Below are 12,403 nucleotides of genomic sequence, written 5' to 3' on the forward strand. Positions count from 1 at the left end.
ACCTCAGATTGTTTGTCAGTGTCAGCCATGTAGATGAGTCATGGTCATTGCTTGGCCAATGTGCTCTTTGTGAAAGCCTGAGAGAATGTTTTCTCTCATGTGACTCTCCTTAGGCACACTCTACATCATCGATCGCTTTCCTCTTTGGCCCCATAATCTCCTTGATCAGAAAATTTGGGACACTGCCGAGTTACATGACATTACAGTACAAGATCTTATATGTCCTGAGACTTAATTGACGTTGGAAGGGTAGGGTCAAAATGTTGGCTTTCCTTGCAGCCCTCCTTTTCATCTAATTTTGGTCTGCAAACTTAGGTTGTTAACGATCCAGAAGACAAGCTTATTGTTATTACCATACAACTTAGGGTGTTAAGCTTAACCTCATTATCTCTCGGCATATCAAACATCTTAGGCATAATATGGAACAGGTATTTTTCATCAAGTATTGATATGTTGAACTTTAAGTCACTACAGAATATGACAAAAAAAATTAAAAAATTAGAATATATTTTAAAAATAGGCATAAAGAATTATATAGTTTTTATGTTTACACGTAAGTCCAAAAATCTCACCATATACAACCTTGAAGCAGGACAGTCCCACAGTATTCCTTTTCCTGTCTTTTGCTTTCATTCACACAAGTTACTTTTTTTTTTTTTTTTTTTGTGGAACCGGGGATTGAACTCAGGCCCTTGCACTTGCCAGGGAAGCGCTTATTCCACTGAGCCATCTCCCCGGCCCCTAAAGTCTACTTTTTCATTTCTTTTTTTTTCAGAACCGGGGATTGAACTCAGGCCCTTGCCCTTGCCAGGCAACCACTTATTCTACTGAGCCATCTCCCCAGCCCCACAAGTTACATTTTTAACACTACCAATCAAACTGCAAAAATCAAAACAAAAACTCAGATTAGATTTTTTTTTTCAGATTAGATTTAATGGTTAGAATATTCACTGAACTTGTACCATTTTTTTTTTTTCTTGTGCTTCAACAAGTACCTCAGGCACAGATATCCACTAACCTTTCTTCTTTGCAAACTTAGTTACAACCGAGTGACTGAAGCAAAGATAACAGATCCAGATTGTCACAGAGGAAAAGAGAAGAACCACAGGCTGAACAGAGCACAAGAGTCTGCATAACGAGTTTGGTGGAACAGCAAACTAAATCCTGTACATTCTAATATTTAAAGGAGCAGCACTATATAGTACAAAGTTTTAATTTTTTTCTAATGGTAGGTACTGAACCCAGAACTTCAGGTATGCTAAGCATACCCCACTTTTTTGGGTGTTTTGTTTTGGATATGGGATCTCACTGTGTAGCTCAGGCTGGCCTTCAATTCACAATCTTCCTGCCTCAGCCTTCTGAGGACTAGAATTACAGGCATGCTTTTATTACCATGGATAGATTTCAGCCCTAAATTTTGACTTTCACATTAGTCAAATCAAGGCAAAGGGAACTGTCAATATTTTGCTTAAAGACAGGAAAGTATATCATAACTTTTGAAACATGCTCATGTAATACAAATTTTACCTATAACACCTCATTCTTTTTTGGCCAGCTCAGTCCCCCTGAGCACGGATGGGGCTGGCATGGTATGTGGTGCTGGGGATCGAACCACAGCCGCCTGAGCCTGCCTAAGCTTGCCTAAGCAGGCACTTTAGACTGCTGAGCTACCTCACTGGCCCTGAACACCTCATTTTCTGTTAATGCATCATTACAGTGCTCTTATTTATATTTTTGGTGGAACTGGGGATTGAACTCAGGCGCTTGCCAGGCAAATAATATTTATGTTTAGTAAAGTCTGAATAACATGAACATTATAAGAAACCTATTTTATATTCAAGGAACATACTTTGCAGGTATGATATAGTAGATACATGTAAGCAACTTCATGTGTTTCCTGAGATTTTAAAATTGTCAGGTGGATCTTTTGTCATCTTGCTGTTTTTTGCATTCTTGAAATACTGAATTTCTATGATGTCTATTCTCCACTTCTGGTTTTCCTGGCTCTAGGTTAACACTTGCATCCATAACATTGATTTCCTGGATTTCCCAGTAGTCCAACAGACCCACTGGACTTTCCTTTTGTCTCTCAGGCTTGGGCTGGGTAACCACAGATTGAGGCAGTTTTTTCATTACTCTTCTTTTGCCAGCTTGCCACTCACTCAGAGGAACGAATTTTTGCTTTAAGTTTCACAAGTTTCCTCCCTTCTTGGATCTGGTCTTCAGATGTCATCATTATGTTACTGGAAATCTGATTTTCCTATTTTTATGTCAAAAGTGATTCGTTTTAACAGATGTTCCTTCCACTTGTCTTTTTTGCTCTGAATGCAGACTGGGCTGCCACAGGTGGCAGTGGCAGATCCTGGGCCCTGCTGGGGTGCTCACAGCCCGCTGTGACCAGGGGGCCTGGGGCTGATGGACTCCCTCAGGCTATCAGGGCCACACTCACTGACTGGGTTCTGACAATAACGAATTGCCAAGTGGAAGAAAGCTGGGGAGATAGCTCAGTAGAATAAGCACTTGCCTGGCAAGCACAAGGCCCTGAGTTCAATCCCCAGTACCGGAAAAAAAAAAAAAAAAAAAAAGAATGTTCAGTATTGCACTGTTTGTAAAATGGAAAAACTGAAACCAATTTCAAGAAGAAATTGCTACATAAACTGATACATGGTGCTATGAAATACTTAGGAAAACCTAAGTAAACTGATAACATATTCTCCCTATCTTAAGAGAAACAGTGCACACCTAAATCCCAGCACTCAGAAGGCTGAGGCAGGAGGTTTGCTGTTAGTTTGAGTCCACCCTGGGCTACACAGTGAATTCAGGGCCAGCCTGAACTACATAGCAGACTGTCTCAAAAAAAGAGAGAGAGATCAAACATGATTCCATTTATTACCAAAATACAAATAAATGGGGAAAAAAAAGAATGATAACTCTTACACGTTAAAAAGTGTGGTATATAATATAGTATTTATCTTAACTATATAATTTAATACTGTTTCAATGAAAAGTGCCAATACATATTGTAACTCAAGAATTTTAAAAAGAAAATGTCACATTTTTATCAAACACTATTGTATTATGGATAAATGTGTATCTATATATAGATATGTAATATACATCTAAATTTTAAAGACTGAGACTCTTATGCTTTGGAGAATACCCTAAAATTGTTTGCAAAATTGTTTGCATTTGTCTGGAAGAAGCACTCCAGTTTCCATAAAGTCTATGGCCCCAAGAGGGCCTGGCGGTGGACCAGTACCAATCTATAGAACAGTACCTGCATTTGCTAGGAGTGATTTAAACCCCCAGGGAAAAGAAGTAATGCATAAGCTTATGGGTGGGTAGAACAGAAATGGTGCAAAGCAAAATTGGCAAGGAAATTGGTTTAGGACAATGTAATTAACAAGGCCACTAAATCCCTGGCACATCTCGCTCGTTCTCAAGTATGGAAGAAAGGGATGGCGGGAACCCTGCCAAGGCTCATCTAGCGAACGGACAGATCTGCGTGTTTGCTTGAGCCATAACTTAAGAACGGAGGAAAAACATCCCCATTTCATCCAGGCACCTGCCCTGGCCCCTGGCTTCCCACAAGGTCAACTTCCTCTCCAAGTGGCCGAGGGAATCCTTGCAGTGACCTTCTGTCTGGACGCTTTCCCTGGGCAGCGCTTCCTCCCCCTCCAGCCGACCCAGTCAGGTCTCCCCGCTCAGCCCCAGCCCCTCCACCCCAGCACTCACCCTTCTGGCGGCTCGGCTGAGGGAAGGGACTTTGAAAGAGGCTTCTTCGGGTGCCTGCTCCGCGGCGCTTCGGTCGGTGGTGGCTGCAGCGCAGGAAGTGGGGGCAAAGGGCAGCGCGGGAGCCAGCGGCGGCCGGTCACCAGCCCAAGCCTCGAACCCTTCCGGGCTGCTGCATGGTGGGGCGGTGGGCGGCAGCCCGGCCGCCAGCCCACACGGGTGCAGCCCTTGGGGGGTGCATGCTCCGGGGCGGGCAGCCCGGCGACGCCCGGGAGCGCAGCGCGCCTGCCACTCAGCCCAGCCAGCGGCTCAACGGCCGCTGCCCGGGAGGCCCGCCCCAGACCACTGTTGCTAGGAGCCTGCGGGCCGGCCTGACGGGTCGTGCTAGGGAGGATACCCGACATAGTGGATGCCTGGAGTACCAGGCCCCCTGGCCAGGTCCTATAGAACGGTGCAGCTTTTGGGTAATAGCGACGGGGCTGAAGGGGAGCACGCAGAGCCAAGCCTGGTCAGCCTCAAACCTGAAGGAAGGTAGGGTGGGAGGGCTTGACCAACAGCTTCCTGGATCGTACTGCACGTGGAATTCAAGTAACCAGGCTCCCTGGGCTTCCCAAACAGTATTCGTCCAGAATCTCCATATAGTAAGTGACAAGGTCAAGTTCTTTTCTCCTTTGGGAAAAGGAATGCTCCTAGTGTGGACCGGCACTGTCATTTTAAGCTACTTTGGGTGGTTTGTAACACGCCCCACAACCCCAGGCTGTAGGCTGTCGGTTTCATAGCCCCCAGACTGCTTCTGCTGTCTACAGATTACCCGATACTGACTTGAGCTGCCCAGGTTTTAACTTACCCAAATTAGCCCTGGAACAGAATTTGGGTCTACCCCTTGGTTATATGGCAGTGACTGACGTTTACTAACCAGGACTAGGCCACACACTCACCACCTACCCCTGTGGAGAAGAGGAAAAATGGCCAAGACCCACACTCACTGTTACAAAGTGTTTCTGAAAAACACCTATACGGCTCTGGGTTAAGCAATCTCCTTGGCAGTCTCTTAATTAGGGTTCAATGAGCAGGGGATACTGCTCAGCTGCTCCTGGGCACAGCACCTGTCTGGCAAGCACAAGGTCCCAAATTCAACTCCTGGCATCAAAAAATGATCAAGGTAGGATAGATATATAGTTACATTCTCTTAATAGAATGATTTGTTCTAATGATGTTTGTAAACAGGATCTCAAGTCCGCATCTTGTACAGCAACCACTAAGAATGTATGCAGTGTGTTAATAATTGAAACTGTCCTAGCGATTTGATTTGAAACTCAGTGCTATTTATCAATAAAATTATGAAAAAAAAGTGATCAAGGGTTGGGGTACAGCACATGGTGGGGCTCTTGCCCGGCTCATATGCACAACTCCTCTCACTTTCCACTGAGGAGACATAGCTACTTGACAGGCTGAGGTGGATGACCACAAACTGACCTGGGCAATGTGGTATAATCCTGTCTCAAAAATTAAAAAAAGCTAGGGATGTAGCTTCATTTCCCAGCACCTTAAAATAATCAACTAGGCCATTACACCCCACTTGCTGCTCCACCTTTTCTTTAAGGATCCTCAGGTATATAAATCCTAATCTTGTGAAATTTCTGCCTAGATGGCATAAATTGTAATCCCCTAATATGCTCTATTACTATATATATATACCATTATCTCTAGTTTCTATCTAAAGCTGTATGTTCATAAACCCAATTTCAAGTACCACTCTTTACCACCATTCCCCCTCACCAACACCCAGCAACTTCAAACAAACACCAACCTGAGAATTGAAATCTTATTCGTTTGAGACAGGGTCTCTGTATGTAGTGCAGGCTGGCTTTGAACTATTAGTCCAAGCCTGCCTCAAACTCATGGCAGTCCTGCTGCTCCAGGCTCCAAAGTGCTGGGATTGCAGTCATGTACCACCACTCCAGAGAATCAAAATTTTAAATAGCTATTGCCCTGGTGAGCTAGTAAAGTGTTTACCACGCAGTCTACATGGTAGTCTAGGGGTTAAGCATCACACCTCACACTGAATGGCTAGGCAGAGCAACTGAAAAAGTTGATTTTAATAGATGCTACAAAAAAAAGAAAAAAAGGAGACTATATGAAGCTTCAGTTTTGAGGACTAGCTAGGGACCAAGAAACAGAATTCAAAATATCACCCCCATTTCCAAATCCTAACTTCTGGAGCCTGTGCACACGCTAATCTTTTTGTCGCAACACAAAGGGACTACGTGTGTCATAAAATTCAGGAGACTTTCCTAGATTTTGATAGTCCAGCATTAACATATTCTCACACGAGGGAAGAGGTGGGAATATCAGACCTAAGGATGGAAGCAGGGTTTCCATTTTGAAGATGAAAGGAAATGTTCTCTATGGACTCTTCAGAAGGAACAGACCCATCTCTAGTAAGACATTAAGAGTGGCCCCAAGCTGTATTAATTTGTTACAGTGGGAAACACATTAACAAAACCTGCTGCATAACAGATAGGGAGATTTATTTTTTAAAAAACGTATTTAGTACAGGATCTCACTATACAGACTGAATTTGTAGTGATCCTCCCCGTTTTCAGCTTCTCAAACTCTGGGACTGTAGGCATGCCCAGTCTCAATCAGTTGCAGTGCACCCCTGGGTGGGGCCCGCAAGGCTTGTGGTGCCTGGGATCAAACCCAATTCCTGTGTGTGCCTAAGCAGGCACTTTAGTCCACTGAGCTATCTGGCCAGCCCTGGATACTGAGATTTTTAAAAGGCCTACCCTTAAAATCTTCCCTACCCAGGAGAGGGAGGAACACTTTAGCTGCTTTGACAACCAAAACCATTAAAAACGCACAAAAAAATCTGTCAAAGTTCCCCTGACAGCCCAAGAGCTTCTACATCATCCTGTACATCCCCCAAAGCACATTTGTGCTGTCCAACCCAACACGGATTTTCTACTTTAACTATTGTACAAATTACACAACAAAGTAACATGTCTTCTAACTTGAAATATTTAGTAAAATCCTAGGCATGACTGTATTTGCTAGTCAAACATGTTGCCTAAATTATGAACTAAAGCAGTCCAATTCTAAAACTAGCAGCTAACCCAAATCACCACAAATAAATCTCCCCAAAAATCATTTTAATCGCTGTGTACAAGACCTGGGGCTGGGGAGATGGCTCAGTGGAGTAAGTGCTTCCCTGGCAAGCGCAAGGGCCTGAATTCAATCCCCGGTTCCACAAAAAAAAAAAAAAAAAAAAAGACACCTATAACCAAGAGAGCTAGGATAAATATGCAAGGATAGAAATGGAAATAAACAGGTAAAAAATTTCAACCTATGTTCAACTTTATTATAGTTCTCTGATCCTACTTAGAAAATGTTTAATGGAAAATGAAATAGCTGTAAACCCCCCTGCAAGCAGCAATGTGTCTACACAGACTACATTCAATACACTGTCCAACCTGGGGAGTTATTCCTGTGTTTCTCATTAGCACAAAACCAAAAAATCCTTACCATTCTGTGTGACAATTTGTCAGTGTAAAGCCTTTTCTCTTTTGCTGTGAGCCCAACTGTCCTTTAAAGAAAAAAAAAAAACACAAAAAAACCCCACACCTCACTTATGCACCTCTACCCTATACAGTAGCACTTATTTCTATCCCAATGAGGACCTCTTACATATAATCCATTCACCACCCATACCCAGACAGCAATGTGATGTCTGTGTAACTACTCCCCAGGCGATTTTTGATTTTCTGAAACAGGGTCTATGTAATCCAGTCTGGTCTCAAAACTCAAAGCAATCCTGCCACCTTAGCCTCCTGAGTATGGGGATCACAGGCATATGCCACCATGTCCAGCTTCCCCAATTATTCTTGATACTGATCCCACCAAGGTCACTGATGACCCTTGTTCACCTAAAATCTAGAAAAAAGAACTAGGTTTTATCAAACACCTTCAAATACACCTGCTTACCCTTCAGACAGTTGGATACAAAGCCTGGGGATATACTCTATCTATAAAACTGTAATAGTTACAAAAAATGAAGTTTCAAAATCCTAAACTCTCTGGCTCCACCTAGAGATTAAAATACTATTTGCTACACTTAAATAGTACACTAATACATTTCTGAAAAAAATCACTCACTGGCATAGCGACTTATAACCTATCTTTCAAAATCATTCATTGGCATAACAACTTATAACGTATCTGACTTCCTAGAACTGATAAAAGAATCTTTACAGAAATAGCTTTCCAGATCATAAGGCATTCAAAGAAATTCCCGATGTACTTGTATAGAAACTTTTTTGGATACAGGCTCTCACTACAGTTGGAACTCTGTGATCCTCCTGTCTCAGCCTCCCCAGTGCTGGAATTACAGGTGTGTGCCTCCACACGGGGTTTTGGGTGAGAGCATGACATATGGTACTGAGGAATCGAACTTGGGCCCTTGTGCTTGCCAGACAGATGCTATCCAGTCCACAAACTTTCAATTTTTGAAAGTAGTTAACTAATGATCTTTTTATTTCTTTACTTTTACTCTATTTGAGATTATACTCTACACTTAAAATACCAAAACTTTAACTAGGATGGTGACACACATCTGTAATGCCACGATTTGGAATGTTGAGGCAGGATTGCCACAAGTTGAGGCCAGCCTAAACAGCGTAACAGAGACCCATCTCAAAAAACAACACCAAGGTCCAAAACTTCAAAGTTTTTACTCACCTTTTTCACTATAAAAGCTTCAAATGCTCTAAAGAAATCTCATTTCTTAGCTAAGCATGGTGGCACATGCCTATAACCCCAGCACTCGGGAGCTTGAAGCCAGAGGAGCACTGGGAGGGAGACCAGCCTCGGCTACAAAATGAGCTCAAGGCCAGCCTGAACTGCAAACAACCTCCCCCCCGATCAAAAAAACCTTAACAAAAAGTCACCATTTCAGTTTGGAAGCAGATACTTTATTAACTGACCAAATCATAAAAACACCATGGTAGATACCTGAAAAGGAAAAAAAATAAGTGTATTAAAGTATTAATCTCACAGCCAAAAATGAACACTTTTCAGTTATATAAAATTGTAACAACTGAGTTACACTTTAAAGGATAATTGAATTTGTACTTTCAAGGCCACATGACAAAGGGGTAGGGTATTTCTTTAAACAAATGTGGGGGGGACAGTAATTAAATCAACTAATCATAAGCTAGACCACCTTCTCCATCAGAGTACTGAATAAAATTTAACTAAAACCCCTACCAACACTTATGGGGGGAGGGGGTTCACTTTGCCTCTAATATCCGACAACTCTCAGGATGCAGTATCTCACCTTAGTTCATCCTTCTAATAAGCCTGTTGATCTGGTCTTCCCTATTTCCTGCATCTCCACCTTCCACAAAATGGGTGGTCTTTTTCTTCATTCCACCTCGAGGAGATGACAACTTGAATGGCCACAGGAAATTATTTGCCTCTTTGAAGCGTTTTCCAACAGTATAGATCTCATGAATCAGATCCTCCATGCAGATGATTCCATATTTACCTGAAAAATTTTAATATAAGATTAAGCTTAAAAGATTTGTAGTAAGAGAATTAAAACAAGCCAGGCATGGCAACCCATGCCTGCAGTCCCAGCACTTGGGAGGCAGAGACACAAGGACCACTCAAGGACCACTATGAGTTTGAGGCCAGCCAGAAGTGCATAGTAAGACCGTATCTGAGAAAAAAGTATAGAGAAGCAAAAGGTAGGCTCATAATACTGTGAGAAATGTTAGGCTCTAACAGGCCAGAAAACACCACCTTGGACTATTCAAAGGTTCTCTAAATAAGCAGAACCTACCAAGAGATCGAGCAATCAATGAATTATCTGTCAAGGCAATTCGCTTCTTATTGATTTTGCCATAGCCACGCTTGTATATTAGTTCGTTCACTGACTTCAGGTTTGGGTACCTAAAATATTAAAAACAGACACAATCAAATTAAGGTCATTGCTTTATGTAGCCAGCTTAACTAATAAAGGATAAAGCATTCTCACCCCCATGCAATGTATGGCTCCACAATTCTCAGCATGTTAATTGAAGCCTTGTTGAGCTTAACGAAGGTACCATTGAAGATTTGGCGAAGGCGAAGAAGCTGCAACACCTTGCGGACCTTTGGGCTCACACCATTGATACTGCACACAAAACAACCAAAAACGTTATCTGGCTTTTATCAGAATATTTACTGATGGACCAAAAACCCTAACCAAGGTCCACCTAAATATGTTAAGAACACTTTCATCTTACAAAGATTAAAGAGGACTCGTATTTGGCTTTCCGTTACCCTAGTTAGCTAAATTACCACTTCCACCAACTTGCCTCCCCTTGAAGACCCTTTACCATTTCCCACTTTGCCATACATCCTTGTTGAACAGAGTACAAAGCTCTGAAAACTGCAGCGACTCAGAGTCCTGCCTGTGTTATCAGTACAGTACAGATGGGAGCTTGGGCACAGGGCTTGCCCCTGAACCCTTAACAGGAAAACTGCTCCTCTTTCTAGCTACCCATACATATTGTAATCCAAATGTTTTGGGACCAGTGCTCTTAAAACAAATTTCACCAGCTTTCTAAATTTCCCTTTAAAACCAGAATACAGGTAAGAACTGAACTTACCCCCTGATCCGGATGACAAATGCCAGTTTGGGCTCTGCAGGGACATAGAAATTGCCAGCTTTTCTCGCCATCCTAGCCATCCGGATCTCAGTTCTGTACATCTGTCTGTACTCCTTATGATAGTGCCTGGCTTTTTCATAGATGAGTTTCCTCCTCGCCTTGCGAAGCTGAAAACCATTACCAATTAATCATGTTGGCTCCCAATCACAAACAGCAACCCCAGTTCTTTAATAACCTTTCTTCAAAATGTTTTGCCACAGCAGACAGTGATGTTCCCCAAAACACGTTTAACTGAAGTTGTAGCATTAAGATGCTCCAAGCAACCCGTCAGCATAATAGCAATTCAAGTCTTGCTTTAAGAACTTTGTCTTCTCCCTCACTCGCAACTGCAAGGTCTCCTTAGGTGCAAGTACCTCCAAAGTTTACTCACCGTCTTCTGGGCAAACTTCTTTCTCAGGCGCTTTATCTTTAGCTCTGCGAAATGTTTTCGCTTTTTCATAAGGGTTTCTGGCACAGCAGGAACCTTCTTTTTCTTCTCTCTGTCATAAGCAAGCAATGTCATCAACAGTTTCAAACCTTCCAGCGCTGTCCTACTACCATTTTGTACTCTAGAATTAGCCACTGAAGTACTTATTCTGCGTGTAAGACGTTGCAAATTTTTTTCATGCCAATAACCATTTCCAGCACACACTGCTTTACTTAAATGGCAATCACAAACATGTTACCAACTCAAAAGTGCCAGCCTCCAAAATCTAACTGGGAACAGTTACAGCGAAGCTGACAAAACGCATCTAGTCTAGATTACTAAAAAGTAACAACTTTTGAAAGGTTTCAAACTCCTTTAAAATTAAGAGCAAACCAACCAACCAGCATCCGGTGAAAATCCCAAGGTCCACATGTTGAAAGTAACTGCTCGCTAGTTGAAGCCTGGACCAAGTCCTAGCTAAAGTCGAAAGGTTGTGCCCTTCTTGGAAAGACCTTCTGCAGAAGACTGGACTTCCACAAACCGGCAGGTTAGGAACATACTGCGTTTCATGCCTCTTTCTTAGCATTTCTATAATCTCCGTCCCAAGGCCGCCCGCCTCCCATCCTAGCCGGGGGGGTCCTCACTGATATCAGAAAACGTCACAAACACACGAGTAAGTAAGTAAAGGTTCGTGAGAAGGTTAAAAATGAGACAAAATGCCTCTCCTATCGAGGATGGAGGAGGATTGTGGAAGGAACGATGAACAACTTACTCTGCAACCTCCATGGTTCCAGCCGGAAAAAGGAAGTCAGCGCATGCGCACTGTCCACTTAAAGATTGCGTGTGTAAGGACCCATGATTCATAGGTGTCCTAAGAAAAGCCAGAAAAGAGCCTACAATTAAGAACTCGCAGATTCAAAATTAAGAACTCCTAAGTAAAATTTATATGGGAAAAGGAAATGCATTGATTACACTTTGACTCGAGTACCGAGGGTGCTGATAGCCAGACTCCTTGGGATCCTAATCCCTAAACTGCGTTGACAGGTTGTAATTTGAGCAAGTGAGCGCCTCGTGGGTGCGAACTACAAATCCCGAAAGGCTTCACTCTATGGCCACCCGGCGGGAGGAAAACGCCTGACCGACTCTTTTGGCAACCCCAGCGCTGGTGACTCCAGGCTGGAACATGAGATTTTGGGAGCCTGTACCAACCGGCAAGCAGCGATTCGAACTCAAAATCAGTTTTGGCTCCCCACTAGTAGTCTCAGTCGCCGCACCCCTCTGCCGCGCGTCCGAGGTCCTTCTCGTCACGCCTCCAGCCTGCCGGGCTGCCTTCCGCAGCGCCTGACCGCAGGTGGGGCGTCGTGAGCCGCCTGGCTAACCAAAGTGGCTAGACTGGGAAGAGCAAGGACCGGACGGCCGGAGGAGGACGGCCGGGGCTCCGCCGACCTCAGGGCCGGGCGGGGCAAGGCAGGGACGACCCCGGCAGCGGGTGTGCGACAAGGGCTGGAGCCCAGGCCACGGCCATGCGAGGTGGGCTGCCCCGCGCGGCGGG

General features: G+C 43.6%; 2 protein-coding genes across 2 annotated transcripts in view; both read right to left on the reverse strand.

The window, feature by feature from the left end:
• Positions 1-4,136, reverse strand: part of CUNH8orf89 (chromosome unknown C8orf89 homolog) — a 94,111-nt gene extending 89,975 nt beyond the window's left edge. Inside the window, exon 1 of the mRNA XM_023722393.1 lies at positions 3,736-4,136. Within this exon, the coding sequence (XP_023578161.1) occupies positions 3,736-4,136 (401 nt within the window). The remainder of the gene's footprint in view (positions 1-3,735) is intronic.
• A 4,917-nt stretch (positions 4,137-9,053) lies between these two features.
• Rpl7 (ribosomal protein L7) lies at positions 9,054-11,722 on the reverse strand. Its single transcript, XM_023722382.1, has 6 exons — positions 11,624-11,722; positions 10,816-10,924; positions 10,386-10,552; positions 9,770-9,907; positions 9,575-9,684; positions 9,054-9,277 (listed from the first exon to the last, which is right to left on the reverse strand). The coding sequence occupies exons 1-6, from the start codon at positions 11,713-11,715 to the stop codon at positions 9,069-9,071; spliced, it is 825 nt and encodes a 274-aa protein (XP_023578150.1). The 5' UTR covers positions 11,716-11,722; the 3' UTR covers positions 9,054-9,068.
• Between the last annotated feature and the right edge of the window lie 681 nt (positions 11,723-12,403).

This window comes from Octodon degus, unplaced genomic scaffold (genome assembly GCF_000260255.1).
Source record: "Octodon degus isolate 3935 unplaced genomic scaffold, OctDeg1.0 scaffold00091, whole genome shotgun sequence".
NCBI lineage: Eukaryota > Metazoa > Chordata > Mammalia > Rodentia > Octodontidae > Octodon > Octodon degus.

Coding starts and splice junctions, on each gene's coding strand:
- Rpl7 (XM_023722382.1), bottom strand. CDS start 11,715: ATGAATCATGGGTCCTTACACACGCAATCTTTAAGTGGACAGTGCGCA. Junction 10,925..11,623: donor GGAACCATGGAGGTTGCAGA/GTAAGTTGTTCA, acceptor TGCTTATGACAG/AGAGAAGAAAAAGAAGGTTC. Junction 9,908..10,385: donor TTTGTCATCCGGATCAGGGG/GTAAGTTCAGTT, acceptor TTTTGTGTGCAG/TATCAATGGTGTGAGCCCAA.